This window comes from Saccopteryx leptura, chromosome 4, assembly GCF_036850995.1.
Source record: "Saccopteryx leptura isolate mSacLep1 chromosome 4, mSacLep1_pri_phased_curated, whole genome shotgun sequence".
NCBI classification, from domain to species: domain Eukaryota; kingdom Metazoa; phylum Chordata; class Mammalia; order Chiroptera; family Emballonuridae; genus Saccopteryx; species Saccopteryx leptura.
This window is the reverse complement of record NC_089506.1, coordinates 38,445,340-38,467,986: the sequence shown is the minus strand read 5'-3', so window position 1 is coordinate 38,467,986 and position 22,647 is coordinate 38,445,340. Positions and strand designations below refer to the sequence as shown.

General features: G+C 51.0%; 1 protein-coding gene across 3 annotated transcripts in view; it reads right to left on the bottom strand.

Annotated features, from left to right (window-relative positions):
• Positions 1 to 2,320: 2,320 nt before the first annotated feature.
• The window catches only part of CARS2 (cysteinyl-tRNA synthetase 2, mitochondrial), a 74,050-nt gene continuing 53,723 nt past the window's right edge, over positions 2,321 to 22,647 (bottom strand). For 2 of the 3 annotated variants that reach the window (XM_066380559.1, XM_066380557.1), the window contains exons 10-15: positions 8,497 to 8,563; positions 7,568 to 7,706; positions 6,671 to 6,794; positions 5,801 to 5,899; positions 3,029 to 3,232; positions 2,321 to 2,509 (exon numbers count right to left, since the gene is read on the bottom strand). In XM_066380559.1, coding sequence (XP_066236656.1) covers positions 2,348 to 2,509; positions 3,029 to 3,232; positions 5,801 to 5,899; positions 6,671 to 6,794; positions 7,568 to 7,706; positions 8,497 to 8,563 — 795 coding nt within the window. In that variant the 3' untranslated portion in view covers positions 2,321 to 2,347. Of the gene's footprint in view, positions 2,515 to 3,028; positions 3,233 to 5,800; positions 5,900 to 6,670; positions 6,795 to 7,567; positions 7,707 to 8,496; positions 8,564 to 22,647 lie in introns of all 3 variants that reach the window. The other variant, XM_066380558.1, reaches the window with a different exon arrangement.

Below are 22,647 nucleotides of genomic sequence, written 5' to 3'. Positions count from 1 at the left end.
AAGGGGAGGGGTGGAGAAGCAAATGGGCGCCTCTCCTGTGTGCCCTGGCCGGAAATTGAACCTGGGACTTTTCACACGCCAGGCCGACACTCTACTGCTGAGCCAACCGGCCAGGGCCTGGGCTTGGTTTCTAATACATGCACTGAGGGTACTCTCAGCAGCAGAGCGTTGGCCTGGCGTGTGAAAAGTCCCAGGTTCAATTCCCGGTCAGAGCACACAGGAGAAGCAACAACCATCTACTTCTCCACCCCTTCCCCCAGCTCTCTCTCTCTCTCTCTCTCTCTCCCTCGCCCCCCTTCCTTTCTCCTCCCACAGCCATGGCTCAAATGGTTCGAATGATTCGAGCAAAGTTAGCCCCGGGCTCTGAGGATGGCTCCATGGCCTCGCCCCAGGTGCTGAAATAGCACAGTTGTTGGAGCAGAGGCCCAGAGGGGCAGAGCATTGCCTGGTAGGGGGCTTGCCAGGTGGATCCTGGCCAGAGCATTGCATGGTCGGGGCAGACGCAGGAGTCTGTCTGCCTTCCTGCCTCTCGCTTAATGAAGATAAATGAATAAATATTAATAATGATAATAATAATAATGCCTTCCTTCTACAAGGGCAAGACCTGTTTGGTTCCTTTAAAGGTCTGTCTAGGCCTGACCTGTGGTGGTGCTGTGGATAAAGCGTCGACCTGGAAATGCTGAGGTCGCCGGTTCGAAACCCTGGGCTTCCCTGGTCAAGGCACATATAGGAGTTGATGCTTCCAGCTCCTCCCCCCTTCTCTTTCTCTGTCTTTCTCTCTCTCTCCTCTCTAAAAATGAATAAATAAATAAAAAAATTAAAAAAAAAATTAAAGGTCTGTCTGCCTTTGATGACTACACTTGGGTGCAGCGCTGTGGTTCAGGTACATCACCCCAAATGGATCCTTTCTTTAAACCATAAACTTTCAAGATTTAAAAAATATTTGCTGCTGTTATTTCACATCTAACACTCAAGTTTCACCATACGTGAACTCCAGAAAAACTCATGGACATTTTTTCCTATGGGGAATTACATCTAAATCCTAGTGATTATTAAAAGGCAGAACTGGTTTATTTCAATATAAAGTTTTGTATTTTTTCTTAAACAGCTAAAACTCATCTTTCAACTTTAAGTTGAGGCTGTTGTCAAGTACTAGGTAGATAAAAATATATAGGGTTATCTAACGTGTTTTTCAGCAGTGCTTACCAATATTATTAACACAAAGTAATTTGAAGAGTAAGCCTGAAATATCGGCATCTCTTTACAGAGAAAATAAAATTTAACAGTCACAGGAACCAGTCCTGTGTTATTTGTTACTTAGGTTTTTTCTCTGAATAAGTATAAAATCCCTTTGCTTAAAAGGGAGATAGTGAGTATACCCAAGTAGCCAGGCACCGACACTTTGAAACGGAAGTTAGTAATTGCTCCTGTCCTTGTGTAAACCCATGTACTCATGAGTCTGGCCAAGGACACCTTCCTACTGGGAGCTGCCTGAGCTCCGTGTGGCAGCACAGGGCAGTCTGCGCCCCCAGTGCTGACGACCCTATTTGGCTGTAAGGAGCCTGCCCGCCAGCTGGGGCCTTCACTCCACGGTGCACTAATTGGGTCACTTAGCAAGTCAGCTTCTGAAAAGGTTTCCTCATCTGCAGACTAGGAACACCACTGCCTCTGAGGGTCATGAAGGTCATTGACAAAGAAAAGCTGCTGCCCCGCGATCTGCAGCTGTGCCAGCATGTGCTTGCCCGCTGCCCGAGGCTGCACTGCCAGGACGTAAGAGATGGGTGAATGGGCAAGAGGACCCCCTGGCAAGAGGGTCTCCGTCTCCTTCTGGCTCCCTGAACAGCGGCAGCTCCCCCCTGCGGCAGAACGGGGAGGGGACCACGAGCAAGGCCGGGAGGCTCGGTCCCCGTTGTCGGCCACGTGCCTCCGTGCCCTGGCGCCTCGGTCATACCTGTGTCTTGCTCACACCCTGCCATCCCGACTCCTCCAGAATGAGCACCCCCATTCCGTCACTGCCCAGCACTTGAGGTACATTCCTACTTTGCAACAAGCAAGATGGCCAGGTCCCCCAAGATTCCCTCAGGATAAGGGGTGTCCTGGAAGCTGCTTCCCTACTGGCCCCGTTCACAGGTCCCCCTGCCTTCCTATGATGTCTGCGACCCCTACTTAGTATTAAACCCTGGGCTCTGGGCGCACAGACATGGACCTGCCGGGTTATACACATCACAGGTATAACGCGGGCTGGTTTAACTGAACTGCACTGGAGTCTGGCTGTTGGTACTATAAATCCATTTTTTAGGCATAAGTTACACACCAGTGGGATGGTACCGGTTTGATTTAATGCTGACTAAATCGCCACAGTGGGAAACTTTAATGTAAAGCTTCTACAGTGACATAAGAAAGCACAGAACCGCCGTGAGCCTGTGGGTCCCGCTCCACGCATCCTCAGCTCCCAGGTTTGTGGTCTTCTGACCTCGGCCCCAGCAGTTCCCATGTGGACGTGCTGCTCCTGTCCTGGGGGAGGAGAAGGATCTAGCTCAGCAGGCCTGCTCGGCTCAGCGGGTAAAGGGGCGAGAAGGCAGGGCTCGGGCAGGAGGCACGGCCGGCGCGTCCACTGGCCTGGGCCGCACCGCAGGAAGCAGCTGGTCGCTTACAGTGGCACTGCAGCCTTCCACTGGCAGGCTGGGGCAGGGCCACTGGGGGCAAGAAAGGGGACTGAGCCGCAGCACAGGTCTGCTGCTGTGCCCACCGAGTCCTGGAGTGCACATGCCCCTGGGCCTGGTGTCCCCCCCCCGAGTGTCCCTCCAGGTTCTGACTCTGACGTTCTCCCAGCCCCCCCCCCCGAGTGTCCCTCCTGGCTGTGACGCCATCCCCTCCTGTTCGTCACAGGCTGGGTCTCTGTGCTCACAAGCAGCATCAGCACGGCGTGTGTGAGACTGGACCTTCCTGTGAGTGACGCCCCCTGGGGCACACAGCATCTCAGGGTGGTCATCCCCATTGTCACTGGGCCTCAGTGGCAGTGCCTCACCTTAATACTGATGCCGTGGGTGGCAAGGTCCTGGCGCAGGGCGTCACAGGCCTCCAGCAGGGGCTGCCTCTCCAGGAGCTGCTGCCGCCGGGCCTCCCTGGTCTCTCCCGTGGCCAGGGCAAACTGCCGGACCTTGAGCCGGAACCGGACCAGCTCCTCCACCACGCTGTGCAGAGTGGCCGAGCTGCGGCCCCCTGAAACAGACTGCACCCAGGGGGGCGGCGTGACCAGCAGGACCCTGGCCGCAGCCCAGACGGCACGGCGGGCCTGGCTGGGGGCCTGTGAGTGCCGTGCTAAGCCCACCCAGCATGCGTCCTCCCCTCGGTCACTGGGGGACTCAGCCAGTGGTCCTCACCGGCCTGGGAAGAGAGGCGGTGAGGCTCCGGACTGCTGGCAGGTCTCCACTCTCCTCTCCTGACTGTCTACTGTGCGGGCAGAGCTCCCGGCTGCCACTCGGGGCTCCCAGTGCAGGCTCGGAGTGACCTCCGCGCAGGGCCTCGAGCTGGCTCTCCCCCTCCAACCCTGGGTCCCGCCGACAGGCAGGAGCAGCTGCTCCACAGATGTGCTAACATCGAGGGATGTCTCATTTTCATCCAGTTCACTAGGGCAGAGTCTAGGAGTCTAACCCTTATTGACCAATGCAACCAAATCTACTCACTCTACCAAACATTTAAAACAATGTAGACATACCACATGACACACAGTTTTCACTGGCTAGTTGGAGACCAACAGTCTCAGTGCACAGCTGGAGAAATCTCAACAGGCTGAGTGAGATTTAAGCCGCCCCAAACTGGCAGAAGTCCTTTCCCCTCTACACAATTTCTTCCTCCCATAATGGAGAAGGGGCCCTCGTGGCTATTTGTGTTCATGTGTATAAAAGGAGAAACAACCCACATTTTACTTTTGGGTCAAACTTCTTACACCTCATATGGCCCTCATTACTGCTCTGCACCGAGCCACGAACAGGCCATTTCTCTGAGGAGCCTGATAAAGATCATTCTTGTTATGAAAACGTGAGACCCAAGTGGACTCAAGTCAACCCCCGAGGTGGGGGAGGTGGATGAGCTGTTTCTGACATGGGCCAGGCAAAGCTTGGCCCAGTGTGCTTCTCTTCCTCGATAAGATTCCTAAGGCTCCTGTGAAAATTCACACAGACCCTAAAAACTTGGTCACCGCAGAGCAGCCGTTCTGTATGGACTGGCTGACAATCCCAGGACTGCCCAGGAAAGGACTTTAAATAATTGATGTCTATAAGTAAAACAAACTTGGAAGTTATCACAAAGATACTGCAAGTTGTGTTAAAGGTCAGAGAAATGCACTGTATTTAAAGGCTGTAAGAAATGTGCCCAGCTCACAGGGGACGTTCCCAGATCACGGCACCGGACAGCTAGGAGCCAGGCCTCTGACTCCCCCTCAGCTAAGTCACCCAAGTGCCAGGCTTCCCCCAGGTGCCAGGCAGCTGAGCTAACATGGCAGCACCCCCGTCCCCCTTCAAAACAGGGCAGCTCTTCCGTGCCCAAGCCCAGTGGCATCTGCAGACCCCGGCAGTGCTGTCGAGGGACCTTGGGAGAGAGTGACTCCAGCACCCCTGTGATGATCACTCTTATCTGCAGTCCAGACCTTTCCATGCTAACTATCTGTCCACATGAGTGTTGGCTAGAATGGCTATTTTAGCCCTTTCCTTTCTCCATCCTCAGCAGTCCTAAAGAGCAGCGTGGGAGCCATGGAGAGGAGGAGCCCCACAGAGCCCCATGGTGTGTCCATGCCTGAGGGGTGAAAAGGTTGTCCTGGCCAAGATGGAGAGTCGGAGCTCCCGAGAGTGAGGAGGGCGTGCCCACAGTTGGAGACTCTATTGGGAGAATAGTTCCTAAGGAAATACATACAGGATACTGGAAAGCAGGCTTCTATCAGAGAGCAAGTTAATGTATGAAAAGTGAGGAAAGCAGAACGAACCTTCGTTGGGGGACTGAAATTGAAGTGTTTAACCCCTGGGCTGCAGTCACTGCTTGGACCGTGTGCACGGAATGCCCACACACGTCCCAGCTCTGTCTACCACGGGCCCGGAGCAGCTGCAACCGAAGACAGTGAGCACATCCAGACCCAGACCCTGCCTCCTACTACCTCACTCCACTAAGGGCGACCGGAGCAGCCGCAACCCAAGACAGTGAGCACATCCAGACCCAGACCCTGCCTCCTGCTACCTCACTCCACTAAGGGCGACCGGACCCCTCGGAGAAATGGCCGGTTGCTGGTTGAATCCTCACAGAGAATAGCAGATGAGGCCCAACAGCGGAAAGCACCACAGGTTCTGAAGTGGACCCCTCTGTCACAAAGGGCTCACTGGGAGCACGGGGGAGCCCAGAGGGCTGGCACTGGACGGGCACTGTGGGAGACACACCGCTGGGCTTGGCTGGCAGCCCATGCTCGGGTGGCTCAGGAAAAATGTCCTCTCACTGTATGCCTGTCTGTACATTTTGAGATTCTAAAAACAAAACAAAACAAAAACCTTCCCCAAGACCCCCCAAAACGAGTGTGTACAGGACTGATGAGTTGACACTCTGTGCAGCTAGGATGTGCTGTTTCTGCTCAGAACTGTTGCAATTTCAGTTCAGAAGAGATTAGCTCTAAGTGTTAACTTTTTAAGGGACATAATATATTTTAAGCACATAAATAAAGTTGGCATTATAATTACCCATTAAAAAGGGGGGAAATGGTTCTTATGGCATTAGCTCATAGATATCCCACAACAGGACTGAGAAGAGAAGGGTGTACCTGTTGGTCAGCCAGAGAAATTCCAACAGTCTCGAAGAACTTCTCAATGTAGGCGATGATGGAGCCAAACACAACCGGACTCCTAGGGCCACCGGCTTCCTATGACAGCACCCAAAGAAGGCTCTTTAAAAGCAGAGGACACTCAGTGTAACAGGACAAAGACCTCCCGGGTCACTTCTGCCTGGCGCTCCTCTATGAGGACGCAAGCCCTGGCAGGAGACAGTGGACTAAATCCTGGAGGTGCCACTCGCTAGCAAGGAAAACGACTGGGGGGTGGTAACTTAGCCCTGCACCTGAGTTCAGCCATCGGGAATATGGGGTGTGTTAGTCTGAGACTTGTGTCCGCCCAGATTCATACACGGAAACCTGCCCCCAGCAGGCCAGTACTAGGAGATGGGGCCCTTAGGATGTCACTGGGGCAGGAGGGCAGAGCTTCATGAATGGCATTGACACCAAGGCCCAGAGAAGGGCCAGGCTGGGTAGGCACAGTGTCACGGTCCCGACATAGGGCTTCCGCCCCTAATTCGTGTTTTAGCAACAGATTCCTCCGGGCGAACAGGAGGGTTACATGCTCCTGTCTCAGCAAGCGTGTAGTGCCAACTCAGTGTGCTGGACCTCCTGGTGCCCCCCTTACACCGACAGTGACTCTCTGGGCTCTGGGAAGTGGCTCTCTTGCAGGGCCAACAGGGCATGCCCCATTCTGGGTGAAGCAGTGTCAGGAACTTAAGGGGTGGCTGGGAGAAGCCTGGGAGCCATCAGCTGTGGAGATGAAGTTACTTGAGGGAGATGGGAAGGTGGCATCTGTTCCTTCCTTATGAGGAAAACCAAGCAAACAAAAACCCTACTTTGTGGCCATGTCCTTGGAGTTACCTTAGAGACCACCTTCAGCTGTCTGTTCCCCTGGTGAATGAGGTCCATGATGGCACCCACTGCCCTGGGCGTGTCAAAGTCATCCGCCAAGGCAGCCGGCACGGCAGCCCTGGTGTGGCTGAGCCTTGCAAAGGTGAGGAGAAACACATCACTCAGTCCCTGGACCGGCCGGCAGCTGGCCTCCCCTCGGGCACAGCAGGCTGCGTCCCACTGCCGTCCCTGGGACAGCCTCCTCCCTCTCCTTCCCTCCACGGGGAGAGTCCTCCGGAGCAGTCTCCATGACAGTCCGCCCCCCTCCTGTTCCTGCCCAGCCACAGGGAAACTCGGGTCCCCTCGGCCCCCTCCTCCTCTCTCGCATCCAGGCCCGTTTCCTGGGGCACTGCCAGGTCCCTCAGCCTGCCTCTCTGCACACTGTCACCTGCACACCACCACCTGTCACCGACCCCTCCGAGGCTCTGTCTCCACATCGAGCTCCCGCAGCCCATCCTCATTGGTCTTGGCCCCACTTCCTTTGCAATCCCCCTCTTTGGGCCTGGGCCCCTTGCAGCTGTGGGGGCCCTGGGACCAGTTCTGGCCACGGTGAGAAGCAGTGCCCCCACTGGCCAGAGCGCTGAACTGCGGAGGCAGCGCCCCCAGAGCGCCTCTCCCTCTGGCCTGGTGCCTGCAGTGCCAGGGCCTCTGCTCTCTACACGCTGATAAACGCCAGCGGGAAAGCCACCCAGGCCCAACCTTCGCAGCCAGCCCACAGGCAGGGCCTCTTGTTTCTCACCCAGCGGGACCACAGACTCGCCTGCGGGGCCTTCCACACCAGCCTCCCAGTGAGTGTCCTCGCTTCCCTCTGGGCAGCCCTGTGTCCAGCGCCCGGCCGGGCAGCACCCGGGTCCGGACAGCACCTACCTCTCCCACAGCACGTCGTCCCTGACGGGGCCGCACACCAGCTGCCCCCTCACGTAGGCCCGGGCGTCCTGGGCGAACGCGGCGACGGCCCGCAGGAGGTGCTCTGCTTCCAGCAGGGTGCTGTCGCTGTAGTCCACGGCTGGGGACGGGGGCGGTGGTTACCTGGGGGTGCCCATGAGCGTGCCCACCCCCAGCAGACCCAGAGTCTCCCGGCCAGGCTGGCATGCTACTCCAGAACCCAGAGGCGGAGGAGAGACCCAGCTGCTCCCCATCCCGCGCCTCCCGGAGGCCCGCCCCCCACAGCTGCTCCCCATCCCGCGCCTCCCGGAGGCCCGCCCCCCACACCACCAGTCTGTCCTGATGCAGGGGCTCCTGTCACAGCGGTCAAGCCAGACAGGGCCGTGCTGGGTGTCCCCAGACCTGGCCTTCCCGGGCTGGCCCTGGACAAGGCGCTGGACACCCCCTTCCTGAGCAGCACACAGCAGTGCAGCACAGCAGGGAGTGCCCACCCTGGTGGGACCCTGCTTGGGGGGTTCCCGGTTCAGTCGCTGTGTGAGAACGGCCAGTCCCATCATTCTGTTCATGAAGCAGGCAGTGGAGGGCGTTGTGGGGTTCAGACTTGTCCAGACCCCATGAAGAGGGAGACGTGAGGGAGTGGTCGGGGAGGACGGACTGGAAACCCACAGCTGTCACAGCCCTCTGGAACCTTCTGGAACCTTCTGGCCACATGCTGGTGTTGTGCTGACGAATGCATGCTCCGGCTTACTTTAGAACCCAACCCTGACGGCTGACCGCACCCACACCACCAGGACTGCTGACTACTCAGCGGGTGGTTGGGCATTCCCCACACACTGACAGGAGAGTCCTTGCTGAGCTCGACACAAGGACATGCTGTGGCCCTCACCCCGAGGCCTCCCTGGTCAGCTCACCTGACCGGTAGTTGCTCCGCAGGCAGAAGAGCCGGAAGACGTCGGGGGAAAATGTCTTCAAAAAGTCCTGAGAGAGAGAAGCGGGGGAGAGATGCATGCGCTTTCCTTTCACGTTTGTGTCGCTCGGAGAGCATAGTATCTACTCCGACTATGTGCGCCATCTCGCATGCGGAGGAAGCAGGCATGCTTCTGCAAGGCTTTGTTTTGTTGCCAAACTCGCGTTGAGCACTTTTTCCTGCAGTTTCCCTGCTGGATCGTCCACATGCAGCCCCGGTGTCCATGCAGAAGGGCGAGAGGAGAGGCCCATTTGCTGGAGTCCCTGCCCCACTCAGGCACACGGAAACCTGCTGCTGTCCTCAGGGGCTCTTTACATGACATGGTTTCCTCACCCTTGTCGTGAGAGGACAGGGACACACTCAAGGCCACCAAAGCAGCCTGGGAACCACAGAGGGACCGTGCAGAGGCAGGGGTGTGGGGAGGAGGAGGGACACACAGCTCCTAGCTGCACGAGGGAGACAGGGCACTAGCAGCAGGGAGAGAACTGTCCAGAAAGTGTGGCCATGGTAACAGAGAACAAGCAACCTCAACCTCAGGGTGAAACCGAGGGGCAGCAGGTCCAGCTCACTCTCTTCGATGACACGGTTCTGAGGCCAGCCCCACGTTCCTGTTTCTCAGTGAATAAACCGCCCTGCCTCTGATTAAACTTAAATAAAATAAAAACCCAACTGGCATTATCCTATCAATTATTTCCACAATGTCTACCTACATAAAGAAGTAAAAATTCCTCATCAGAAAGGATAATGTGGGGAAACCGTAAAAATCCTTAAAACAGCACAATGCTCAACAAAACCTCTCTGAGGTGGCCAGGGGAAAGTTCTGCGTGACTCTAAAGGGATAAGACACAGGGTGGAAGATTGCGGGGGCAGCCTCACGATGGACTCCAGTGTGGCCCCAGGAAAGACACGGGGGCTCTGCTCAGCCCTGCTAGGGCCACGCTCAGACACAAGGCCACCTTGGGCCTGGACCCATGGACACACGGCCCACGGTGACTGTGTCACCGACTGGGCACTGAGAAAAGACAGGCTCAGCTAGGACTGTTCGACAGCAGGCGGTCTGAGTAAAAACCAGACCATCCTGCTCCTTCAGCAGGTGTTCTCAGCGAGTAAAACGTGTCATTCTGCACTTCAGCCGTCTGCACATCTGTCCACCCTACTTGTCCACCAGTACCTCTGGCCTCTCTCAGCAACAATGAGCCAGCATGCGACAGACAGCACGGAGAAAACACTGGCCAGGACCACGCCAAGTCAGGACCAGTGGCTCCTCGGTGGGGGTTGGGGATGCTGTTTGAAGACAAAGCGGCCTGGAGCATCCGCTCTGGTGCATGCTGGCTCTGTGCAGGAGGAGCATCCGCTCCGGTGCATGCTGGCTCTGTGCAGGAGGAGCATCCGCTCCGGTGCATGCTGGCTCTGTGCAGGAGGAGCATCTGCTCCGGTGCATGCTGGCTCTGTGCAGGAGGAGCATCTGCTCCGGTGCATGCTGGCTCTGTGCAGGAGGAGCATCTGCTCCGGTGCATGCTGGCTCTGTGCAGGAGGAGCATCTGCTCCGGTGCATGCTGGCTCTGTGCAGGAGGAGCATCTGCTCCGGTGCATGCTGGCTCTGTGCAGGAGGAGCATCCGCTCTGGAGCATGCTGGCTCTGTGCAGGAGGAGCATCCGCTCCGGTGCATGCTGGCTCTGTGCAGGAGGAGCATCCGCTCCGGTGCATGCTGGCTCTGTGCAGGAGGAGCATCCGCTCTGGTGCATGCTGGCTCTGTGCAGGAGGAGCATCCGCTCTGGTGCATGCTGGCTCTGTGCAGGAGGAGCATCCACTCTGGTGCATGCTGGCTCTGTGCAGGAGTAGCATCCGCTCTGGAGCATGCTGGCTCTGTGCAGGAGTAGCATCCGCTCTGGTGCATGCTGGCTCTGTGCAGGAGGAGCATCCGCTCTGGTGCATGCTGGCTCTGTGCAGGAGGAGCATCCGCTCTGGTGCATGCTGGCTCTGTGCAGGAGGAGCATCCGCTCTGGTGCATGCTGGCTTTGTGCAGGAGGAGCATCTGCTCTGGTGCATGCTGGCTCTGTGCAGGAGGAGCATCTGCTCTGGTGCATGCTGGCTCTGTGCAAGATCTGCACTAGGGGATGCTGGGCACGCCAGGCAGGGTTCGAGTCCTGCCTGCTAGAACCAGGCGCTGGCAGCATGGTGGCCGGCAGCCACAGCGCTGTCCCCACTAACCACCACTGGACCACACGCCAGGCTCCTGCTCCTGCAAGTCCGGTCCCCAGCCTGCACTGACCACCCCAGACACGGCCTCTGTCTTGCTGGTTCCTACACGATGCCAGGATTATTGAGGCCAAACTGGACTACAGGCGTGGACTCCAGCCTCACACGTAAACATCACTGTGGCAAGGAAGGGATCTCAGGGACCTCACAGAAAGCTGTCCGTTAGCCAACCAGACTTTATAAATTACTATCCTAATAAGCAACTCGCCTTTCCCAATTTCAGGGGCCTGGAACTCTGACGGGAGCCCCAGCCCGGCCCACACCCTGACAGCACCGAGCCTTCTGCCGCCGGCCTGAAGCGCTGACCCTCTCCCACGCCCTCTACCCTGTCTGTTCCGTGCCCCTGTGGCCTGGGGCGCCTCTCAGCTCCCAGTTCTTCTGTGAGTTCTACATGCTGAGGGAGGGAGGGTAGCTATCAGCAAAACGCCACCCCAAAGATCCTTCACACTCAAACGCCCTACATGCTGAGGCCAGCCCCGCACCCTCCAGGCACAGAAAGGCCTGTCTCTCTGGTCAGGTCCTTCTGAGCTCACTGGACCCTCACTGTCACCAGGCTCATCTCCTGCCTACACCTCAGAAGAGAGAACTGGCAGCTTATCCCAAATGCTTCTCCACTGCCTTCCCGGCTTTCCTCTCTCTTTGGACGCTACGGGGGCCTGCAGGTGCGAAAGCCAGGAGCAGGGATGAGGGCTGGCCACATCCAGCCCTCACTCTGGCCCAGCTCCTCAGATCGCCAGGGTGATGTGGCAGTAACATGTCGCGTGGGGGCTGCGTGGCACCTCACCTGGGGAGTGGGGCCTCACTCAGCCCTCCTGGGAAGGGGGGAGGGACTGCTTGCTCCGCCTCCCGAGGCTGACCCTTTCAGATGGATGGAGGGGGTCCTGCCTGCCTCTCCCGGCAGGGAACAGCCACTGCCACCATGGTCCTGCAATAGCATCGACACCCCTTGTATGGCTGCACCTGAGGCAGTGGGGGTCATTCTCACCCAGGGGTGGTATTCTTTAGGAAACTGTTCAGCTAATGCTCTCATCTAGGGGTTCTCAGCTGGCTGTCCTTAGACCTCCTCGGGCCCATGGAGAAAATTCAGGAGGAAAGAGAGGTAAGTTTAGATGAGGAAATTGTGACATTCCCCCCAGTGGTCAGTGTGAGCAACAAGCCACAGGGTGTGTCACTGCACAGGGTGGCGGGGGCTTGTCACCTCCTGCTGCTGCGTTACCTCCAGGTGCCCTGTGCCCGCCACTTACTTGAGATAATCAGACCTGCTGCTAGATTTTGTTAAATAATTCACCGAAGAAGCACATAGATTGCTGCATTTCCATATTTCAACACCTTCTATAACTCTATATATTTCATTGTATGTATTTAAAAACATTAAATCCTAAGACAGAGTCCATAGGCTTCACCAGGCCACCAAAGGGATCTTCAGGGGGAAAAGTGAAGCAGTCCCATCAACCTGACATTTATCAGTACTGAGATTGGTTTCCAATTTCCATCTATCTTCTGTGTGTTCCTTTCCAAATTGCAAAAATTAAAAAAATAAAAAATTATTTCTTGGTCCCCTTGATTTCCTAAAATACTAGCCAACTAATTTGAGCTGCCCGCCCAGTGTAGCAGTGCTTCTGCTTATTAACTGAATGGGCCGTGCAGCCACGTGTCCTGCCTGTTCACACGTCAGGTCACTTCCTGCCTGAGTCGCCAAGGAGCCGTGTGGAAACATGCCACTTTAAACGCAATGTAGTTAATACACCACACGCAGTAAAGCCGGATCAATAACATTGCTATATAAAGCTTGATCATTTACAAAATGCTTAGCCATAATGTAATTATTAGCTATCCTATTATGGTGACAAAAGGAAGAGGCTTAGAGAACTGAAAACCGAACTACTCAGTGTCAGAGGCCACACTGCAGCTCCAGATCCTGTGCTCTTTCCCACAGCAATCCTTCTCATGCCCTGTTTGCTGGGTCATTTCCCCACTGTGATACTTCTGAGGACTTTCCAGTTCCAGCTTATTTGAATAATGCTTCTATGAACAGTTACTTGCACAGGACTGTCTGTTGCAGCAGTAACTGACGTTTCTCAGTTTCTGCTGAGAAACTGAGAAGTAAGGCTCTGCCCCGGGGGACCCTAGCCAACCTGCAGCCTGAGTGCTGATCTGGGTCTCTCCTGAAGAGCAGAGAGGGGCACACGCATGACCACTCGCTGGCACGCAGGGGGCCTTTTTGGCCACCCTCTTCGACTTTTCTGCCTTGTTTTTAGCACAGTAGTCCCTCTTATCTGTGGGGGACATGTTCCAAGACCTACAGTAGATGCCTGAAGTCACGGACAGTACCAAACCCTACTTATATGTTTTCTTCCTATATATACATACCTATGATAAAGTGTAATTTACAAATTAGGCACAGTAGGAGATTGACAATAAGAGTAAAGTAGAACAATTATAACAATATACTATAATAAAAGATATGTGAATATGGCATTGTTTACTAACTAAGGCTTACTTGCACACAAGCACTGCAATACTATGACAGTAGATCTGATAACTGAGACGCTACTAAGTACCTGATGGGTGGGAAGCAGGAACAGCGTGGAGATGCTGGACAAAGGATCTATTCACATCCCAAGCGGGATGGAGCAGGACAGTACAAGATTTTATCATGCTACTCAAAACAGTGCACAATTTAAAACTTTTCTTTTTCTTCTCCAAGTGAGAAGAAGGGAGAGAGACAGACTACCACATGCGTCTAGACTGGGATCTACCCCGTGACCCCCATCTGGGGCCATGCTCGCAACTGAGCTGTTTTTATCACCTGAGGTGGAGGCTTCATGGAGCCCTCCTCAGCACCCAGGGCCAATGCGCTCAAACCAATCGACCAGTGGCTGCAAGAAAAGAGAGAGAAAGAGAAAAGGGAAAGGCGGACGGATGGAGAAGCAGATCAGTGTGGCCTGTGTGCCCTGACTGGGAATCAAACCCAGAACATCAACATGCTGGGTTGATGCTCTACCACTGAGCCAACTAGCCAGAGCCACAATTTAAATCATAAACGGTTTGTTTCTGGAATTTCCCACACAATATCTTCAGACTACAGTTGCCCACAAAATTGGGAAAGTGAAATGGCAGGTAAGGGGAACTACTGGATTTCTTGAGATTTCTTTCCCCAAAACACAGACCACTACTTTACAGCTTGTTACAGCTGCTTTCCTGTGCCTAGCAGACATGTTTCAGGAGACCTACTCTCCAACTGCCATGCCTACTTTAGGTGAGGATTCATTGTTGTTTTTTTTCTTAAGTTGCAATTGCTGTTTGTTTTGCATTTTATAAACTGTCAGATGTGCATTTCCCCTCAGGTGGCTGCTGTCAGAATTCCCCCCCAAGGCCTCCTGCTCAGTTGACAGCTGAGCAGAGAAATATATACCCCTGCATCAGGGGCGCTTTCTTTGCATCTGATACCTTTCCTCCCATGTTAACTTTCTGCTCAGATTTCTACAGTTAGTTACAAAATTTAAAAACTCTATGACAGGTATTTTAAGTCTGATGATGGTCTTTCTAAAAGAAATCTTTCTTCAATTTTTGTATTTTATATTTTCTAGATAGCTACAGTCTACTTCATTTCAAAAAGGATTTCAGGTGGCTTTATTTTTATTGATATTTATTTATTTATTTGGCATTTAAAGAATTTTTTTCTCCCATTCAGAATGTGGATTTATTCAGATTAACTTTAATGTATATTCATAAATCCAAGTTAATAATTCTTCACACTCAACAATATCAGAGTATTTATTTTTACCACTTTGGGGATACTCCCATAGAGTTAAAGAAGTTCATCCCTGGCCAGTTGGCTCAGTGGTAGAGCGTGGGCCTGGTATGTGGATGTCCCGGGTTCGATTCCTGATCAGGGCACACAGGAGTAGCGCCCATCTGCTTTTCTTTCTCATGCTCTCTCTCTTCTCCTCTCCTCCTGCAGCCATGGCTTGATTAGAGCAAGTTGGCCCCAGGCACTGAGGATGGCTCCATAACCTCCACCTCAGGTGCTAAGAAATGGTTCCTGTTGCAATGGAGCAAGGGCCTCAGATGGGCAGAGCATCACCCCCTAGTGGGCTTGCTGGGTGAGTCCTGGTCAGGGTGTATTTGGGAGTATGTCTTTGCCTCCTCTTCTCTCACTAAAAAAAATGAAGTTCCAACAGAAATCTGGATTCTAATCTCATAGCATTCAGTTTCTATGCACTATTTGCTAATAATAACAATGTAGAAAGAAAGTATGATTACATCAAACTAAAAAGCTCCTGCAGAGCAAAGGAAATAATCAACAAAAAGGCAACTTGCGGAATGGTAGAAAATATTTGCAAATCATATATCTAATAAGGAGTTAATATCTAAACTATATGAAGAATTCATTTAACTCAATAGCAAAACAAACAAAACCCCCAAATAATCCAATTAAAAATATGGGCAAAAGACCTGAACAGACATATTTCCAAACATACAAATGGCCAACAGAGCCAGACTGGTGGTAGTTTAGTGGATAAAGAGTCGACCTGGGATGCTGAGGTCCCAGGTTTGAAACCCCAAGGTCACCAGCTTAAGCATGGGCTCATCAGGCTTGAGCCCCGGCTTGCCAGCTTGAGCACAGGGTCGCCAGCTTGAGCATAGGATCATCAACATGATCCCAAGGTCACTGGCTTAAGCAAGGGGTCACTGGCATGGCTTGAGCTCCCCGTCCAAGGCATATGAGAAACAATGAATGAACAACTAAAGTGAAACAACTGCAAGTTGATGCTTCTCATCTCTCTCCCTTCCTGTTTGTCTGTCTCTCTCTCCACAAACATGGCCAAAAGATACATGAAAAGGCATTCTACATCAAGAATCATCAAAGAAATGCAAATCAAAACCACAACACGATTCCACCTCGCATATGTTAGTGAGAAGGCTATCATCAAAAAACAAGAAATAGCTCTGGCCAGGTGGCTCAGTGAATAAAGAACTGTCCTAGCATGCCAATTATGGATTCGATCCCGGTCATGGCACTGAAGAGAAGCGACTGATGAGTGTGTACAACTAAATGGAACAAAGAGTTGAAGCTTCTCTCTCTCTCTCTCCCTCCTCACCTCAAATCAATAGAAAAAAAAAACAAAAAGAAAAAAAGAAATAGTAAGTGTTGGGGAGGATGTGAAGAAAAGAGAACTCTTATGCACTATTGATAAGAATGTAAATTTGTGTGGCTACTATGAGAAACAGTATGGAAGGTCCTCAAAAAATTAAAAACTTGATCTACCATATAATCCAGCAATTCCTCTTCTAGGTATATATCTGAAAGAAACAAAATCAGTATCCCAAAGAGATACGTGCACTCCCATGTTCAATGGAACGTTATTCAAGATAGTCAAGACATGGAAACCACCTAACTGTCCATCAATGGATGAATGGATAAAGAAAATGTGGTATTTATATACAATGGAATATAATTCAGCCATAAAAAAAGGGAAATTCTGACACTGCAACAACATGGATGACTCTAGACGACCTTCAGCCAAAGACAAACACTATGTTCTGCCTGTATGTGGGATCTGAAAACCCAGCTGACAGAAACAGAGAGCAGAATGATGGATAAGAGGGACTGGGGCTGGGGGGATGGGAAATGCTGGCCAAAGGTACAAAGTTCCAGTTATAAGAAGTTCTGGGCATCTAATGTACAGCATGGTAACTACCGTTAATAATACTGTCACATATACTTAAAATTTGCTAAAAAAAAAAGAAATAGAAGTCTTAAGCATTCTCACTGTTCACACACAAAGTAACTATCATATATAAGGTAGTGAATGTGTTCATTTGATGGTGCTAAATATTTCACAATATATATGTATATCAAATCATCATATTCTACACCATAAATATATATAATTTTAGTTGTTAATTATATCTCCAAAACGCAGGGACAAATGGCACAGGAAGAGGGGAAAGCATTTCACTCTGTTCCTTGCTGCTCTGTCCTATGTGACAAGGTCCGCACACTGCTGGTTTTCATGGGCATGAATGTTTTAGTGTGCTCCTGCCCTCCATGCTGATATCACGGTTTCTTGACTACTCTGGTTCCACCACACACGCTGAGCAGGGTGCCCAGCGGGTGAGGCGAGACAGTGCCTGTGTCAATTTGTGCTGGAAGTCTCTCAGGGAGATAAGGAGCTCCTGGGAGCTCAGCCCTCAGGCGGTAACAGGACAAAGCTCTTTGAGGTGCTGTCAGCTCACCAGATAAGGGGGTGCAGGCTAGCTGGAAGCCGGGTGCACTACCTACAGGGCAATGTTAGATCTGCCCCATACCACTGGGGAAAGGACTGGACTGAGGGAAGGAGTGGCTGCCTGTCCCGGCCCAGGCCTGTGCATACTGGGAATTTACATAATTTCACATGCCCAGGAGCCTCACAAAAACAGGGGCATCTCAGTTTAAAGAATAAAAAGAATTTAAGGCTTTGGGAGGTTAAGTAACTGGTCCCAAATAATAACCTACTATTTTGAAAAGGCTGGTTTTGAGCCATTTTTTTAACTCCAAATGCCGAGTTGTTTCCACACTAACCAGAAAGAAAGCAGACGTTCATGCAGACTGCAGGCAACCTGGAGAGCTTGTGGGTGCGGTTCCAAACCGCCACAATAAAGTGAAGACCACAATAAAGAGTCAGAACTGTAAGGTTGGTGGATAATGGGGGAAGGTCACGTGGGGAACCTGGGAATTTTGGCTAGGACCGCCCACAACCAAGCGTGCCAAAAGAAACTTCCCAGGAGCCTTTGGGAAAGAGCGACACCTCCGTCAGCCAGTGAGATTTTACCACGTCATATTAACTCGACCACCCTAGGGATCTCTCACACGGGTCACATCTTGTGACTTGCCTAGCCTCTGTTCCTGGGGCTAGGGAACCTCTTCGGGGGGAAGTGCTCTGTACTCAATACAGCCTTTTATTGTTCCACACTTTGTGGCTCCGGCCCCCTTCCTTCTTTCTTGGAGGGGAAAAATTCCTTACATTTTGGTGCTGAAAACCCGGGAGGAGTTGAAGTCCGCACTTACACCGGTTTGCAGGACCCCAAGGCCCAACAATAATTTTCTTACAGGAAGTTCTGGCCCTGTCCTGCCTTTGGCTCCAGCGCTTCCTGCCGGATCTGAGTGCCGGGCTCCCCACGAGCCCCCCTCCTCTTATTCTCAACCCCAAACTCCTATCCGGAACTTGTAAACATGGCATTTAAAGTTTTTAACGGTCCCAACTAGTAGAAACAGGCCGAGGCTGTTCGCCAGGCCCCATGCAGCAGAAGGTAACGCTCCAAACCCAAACTCTTGTGGCAGCCCTGAGGCCGGCACAGCAACAGGGGCAAGGCACAGGAAGTGCCCCACCCAAGTCTGGACCAAGGATCCCAACCAGGAGCTTGCTTTAAATGTGGCAAGCAGGGTCATTGGTCCCGGCAGGGCCCCTGCCCGCAGCTGCCCACTGAGCACTGCCCTGACTGCAAGCAGTCCGGTCACTGGTGGAGCGATTGCCCCTTTGGGCAACAGGCTTTTCCTCAGCACCTCTACATGGAGGACAAGCTGCTCGAATGGGAAGCCAATCCAGCCAGGAAGGCGCATCACTTAAACTCCTAGGACACGGCCTGGACTCGGAGAACCAGAATATATGCTGCAACTAGTGGGTAAGTCCATCTCATTTCTTGTGGACACGGGGACTACCTTCTCTTTTTGCCATCACACTCTGGACCTCTAGTTCCCTCACAGGTCTTGGTTATGGGAATGGATGGGACCCCTTCCTTTCCCCTTTTACGCCACTCCTGACGTGCAGTTTTGCCTCAAGCTTGCCTCCTTACAGGACCACTGGCAGTCGGAACCACTGGACTCCACCCATCTCCAGCTCACCAAAAGTCTGGACCCTATAAATCCCCCTATTACTCCTCTTTTTTTTTTAATCCTTACAGGACCGCATTCGTGAAGTTTCTCCAGTCACGGCCAAACAGATGTTCCGATCCTGACACCCCTGAAAGCCACCACTGGCCAATCTCCCCCTCCCCACGACACCCCTAATCAGCAGGAAGTAGCCAGATGAATCAACGGCGCCCCTATTCTATTTAACACAAAAGGTCAGACTGTAAGGTCGGTGGATAATGGGGGATGGTCACATGGGGAACCTGGGAATTTTGGCTAGGACCACCCACAACCAAGTGCGCCAAAAGAAACTTCCCAGGAGCCCTTTGGAAAAGAGCGACACCTCCGTCAGCCAGTGAGATTTCACTACAACATATTAACTCGACCACCCTAGGGACCCTTTAAATATCTCTCACATGGGTCACATCTTGCGACTTGCCTCACCTCTTTCCCCGGGGCCAGGGAACCTCATCGGGCAGGATGTGTGCTGTACTCAATAAAGCCTTTTATTATTCCACACTTTGTGGCTCTGGCCCCTTCCTTCTTTCTGGGGGGGGGGGGGAGGAATACCTTACAATAACCTTTCTGCTGGTGGAGGACCGTGTCTTCAATGGACAAACACTTTTAACATGTAAGGCAACAGCTTAGCATCCTCTAGGAACTACAGGCAGAGGGGAGGTTGCAGGATAGCCAAAAATACAAAAGAAGTACAGCCAATAAATATACAGCAAATACATCATAATAAACAAAAAAATGGAAATTTTAAATCCACTTGTCATTTTTCTCCAAACTGATAAGGAAACTGTTAAACTGATCAGGATTCTTCTAAGTCTGAAGTGGATGAGAGGAATGAGCACTTTCACACGCTGCGAGTGGGAATGCAGGTGACAATAATTGCCACATTTTCAGAGGTTGTATCCAGAACATTCTGCATGTGCACACATCCTCTGATGTGCATTTACCCTGTGTTACTAATCACTGGTGTGCCAATGGTATGCATGCCAGTGCTGTCGACTAGACCAGGGAGGGCAGGTCTCCTGAAAAGTCCCACTGCAGGGAAATGACTCAGTCCCTGGATAGCACCCACACAAGCCACTAAGAGGTCGTGAAAAGTAATGCACACCTTGTAATGTCTATTAAAATCTTAAATGCACATAGCCTAGTAGAAATTAAGTGACCATCAATAGGGTATTGTTTAAAGTAACGTGCATTCAAAAGAATTGAATTAAATAGCCATTCAAAAGAATTAACCCCATATGAAAGAAAACTGACTAACCCAAAAGACTCACTACGGGAATAAAGCAAGTGCAAACACTCCTACCACTTGTGTGGAAAGAAAAAAAAATGAGAACTATGTTTCTAGAGACATTTAACACACACACTGTGACTGCACGAGACTGGGAACAGCTGCTGTAAGAGAACACTGGGCAGCGGGAACTGGCTCTGGGAGGAAATGTGCTTCCCACATATGTACCTGTGAATTCTTTGTCTTGTCTGTGCTTTTCAAACTTTCTGTAACCAAATACATTACTTCTACAATCAGATTCAAACATTACTTATATTGTTAGGGGTGGCAGAGGACAGGGGCATTCATGATAGGATATATCATATACTGCATCAATGTAAGAAGAAAACTCCTATATGGATGACTTATTTTTGTAAAAAGAAACACCGAAGCCCTGGCCGGATAGCTCAGTTGGTTAGAGCATCATCCCAAAACATGGAGGTTGCTGATTCAATCCCCGGTTGGGGCACATACAGAAACAGATTGGTACTCCTGTCTCTTTCTCTCCCTTCCTCTCTCTCTAAAATCAATAAAATAAATATTAAAAGAAATGTAAGAAACACTGAAAAGATAACCCAGTTATTAACAAACTAACAGTTATTATAGTGATGGGTGTAATAGGTGCAAGGAAGGATCAACATCTAAGCTTCTCTTCCTAGTGTTAATTACCGAAACCTGACCACGTCTGACATCCTGTATTTGAAAAATAAAGGTAAATCAAAAAGGAGAGAAGATACTATCTGACCGGAAACAAACTGAACAAGTGAGCCCACTGTGTAGAAAGGGGACCCCTTTCAGAGAAAATAACTGAACTCTGGCTGCATGTGTGTATTCGGACCCTGTAACACCCCGGGGGGAGAGTCTGCCAGTGAAAGGCAATGCAGGCCCAGAGCAGGCAGAGCTGCAGAAACGGACAGTGGACTCGGGGTCACCAGGGGCTGGGGGTGGACAGGGAATGAGAAGTGACTGTTAGGATGTGGAAATGGGGGAAATGAAAATGTTCTCTAATTAGGTAGTGGTAAAGGTTGAACAACTCTGTAAATATATACTAAGAACCACCAAATAATATAATTTAAAAAGGTGAATTCTCTTGTATGTTAATTATATCTCAATAAAGTTATTTAAAAAGAATTACAGAGAAATCTTAAACTTTATTCATAGTTTTACCGTTAATAGGAATTCTAGTATTGTATTTTTAAACTTGTGTGTCCATTTTAGATAAAGCATAAAATTGATGTTATTGTCATATTTTTAGTAAAAAAAGGAAAAACGAGCCAAAACAAAAAGGCCCTGTAATAGTAAATTTTATCTGGACATTTCGAAATGAACTCACACTATCGACTTCATGGGTCTGGATTTGTTTCCTCTGTCCCCTGAAGAGGTCTAGCAACAGTGGCACTCAGCAGCAATAAATATACTGAGTGGCCAGACCTTGGTTCAAAATCCCATTTCCCCACAAAGACAGGGAGGAAACAGTGAACAGGGCTGAGAGCAGGGGCACAGGCCAGACACGGTCCCAGGAGGCAGGAGCCCTCCCAGCCCGAACCTGGGATAATTTCAGCACATGAAGAATAAAGACTGAGTCTGACCAAGAGGTGGCGCAGTGGATAGAGCATTGGACTGGGATGCGGAAGGACCCAGGTTCGAGACCCCAAGGTCGCCAGCTTGAGTGCAGACTCATCTGGTTTAAGCAAAGCTCACCAGCTTGGACCCAAGGTCGCTGGCTCAAGTAAGGGGTTACTCGGTCTGCTGAAGGCCCACGGTCAAGGCACATATGAGAAAGCAATCAATGAAGAACTAAGGTGTTGCAACGCGCAATGGAAAAACTAATGATTGATGCTTCTCATCTCTCTCCATTCCTGTCTGTCTGTCCCTGTCTATCCCTCTCTCTGACTCACTCTCTGTCTCTGTAAAAAATAAATAAATAAATAAAAATTAAAAAAAAAAAAGAATAAAGACTGAGTTGATAACACACAAAGTATATACAAATCCTTAACTCTAGTGATACCGAAAAGAAACAGAGACATAATCGACAAATGTCAAAATGATCTGGAGATGTTTTCTCTAAATCTATGTACTCTCGTTGACCAATGTCACCCTGTTAAAATTAACTATCTAAATAAAATTTTTTTAAAAACCAAAGAAACAGAGAGAGACAAAAACCCTTTCTTTAAAGAGGAATGCTAACTAGTAATGTAAGAGAAGCAGCAGAATGAGACAAGCACAACTTTGCAAAAATCAATGAAATGCACACAAAGGTGAAGCCCAGCAAAGGGTGCTAAAATTGTCAGGAGCAAGATACTGACATAACATATTCACTACCAAGCAGGTTCTTAATAGCCACAAAAAGGAAATAAACATCCCTACAGCAGAGAGAGGTTGTGGTCATCCCCTCGCCACGCAGTCAAACTGACATCACCAAGTCGGACAGCCTGCCACTGCGGCCCGGAGGAATGCAGAAGTGTTTCTGTCGAGCAGGTTTAACCTGAACTGAATCAGCCCTGAGATCTCACTTCCAGTTACAGGAAATATGGGAGACAGAAGAACAAGTTAAACGACACCACAAAGAAACAGACAACTCCAAAATGTGGGATATTCACCAAAAATGGCCTGGTTCCTTCAAAAAGTCAATGCCGTAGGGAAAATAAAAGTAGAGA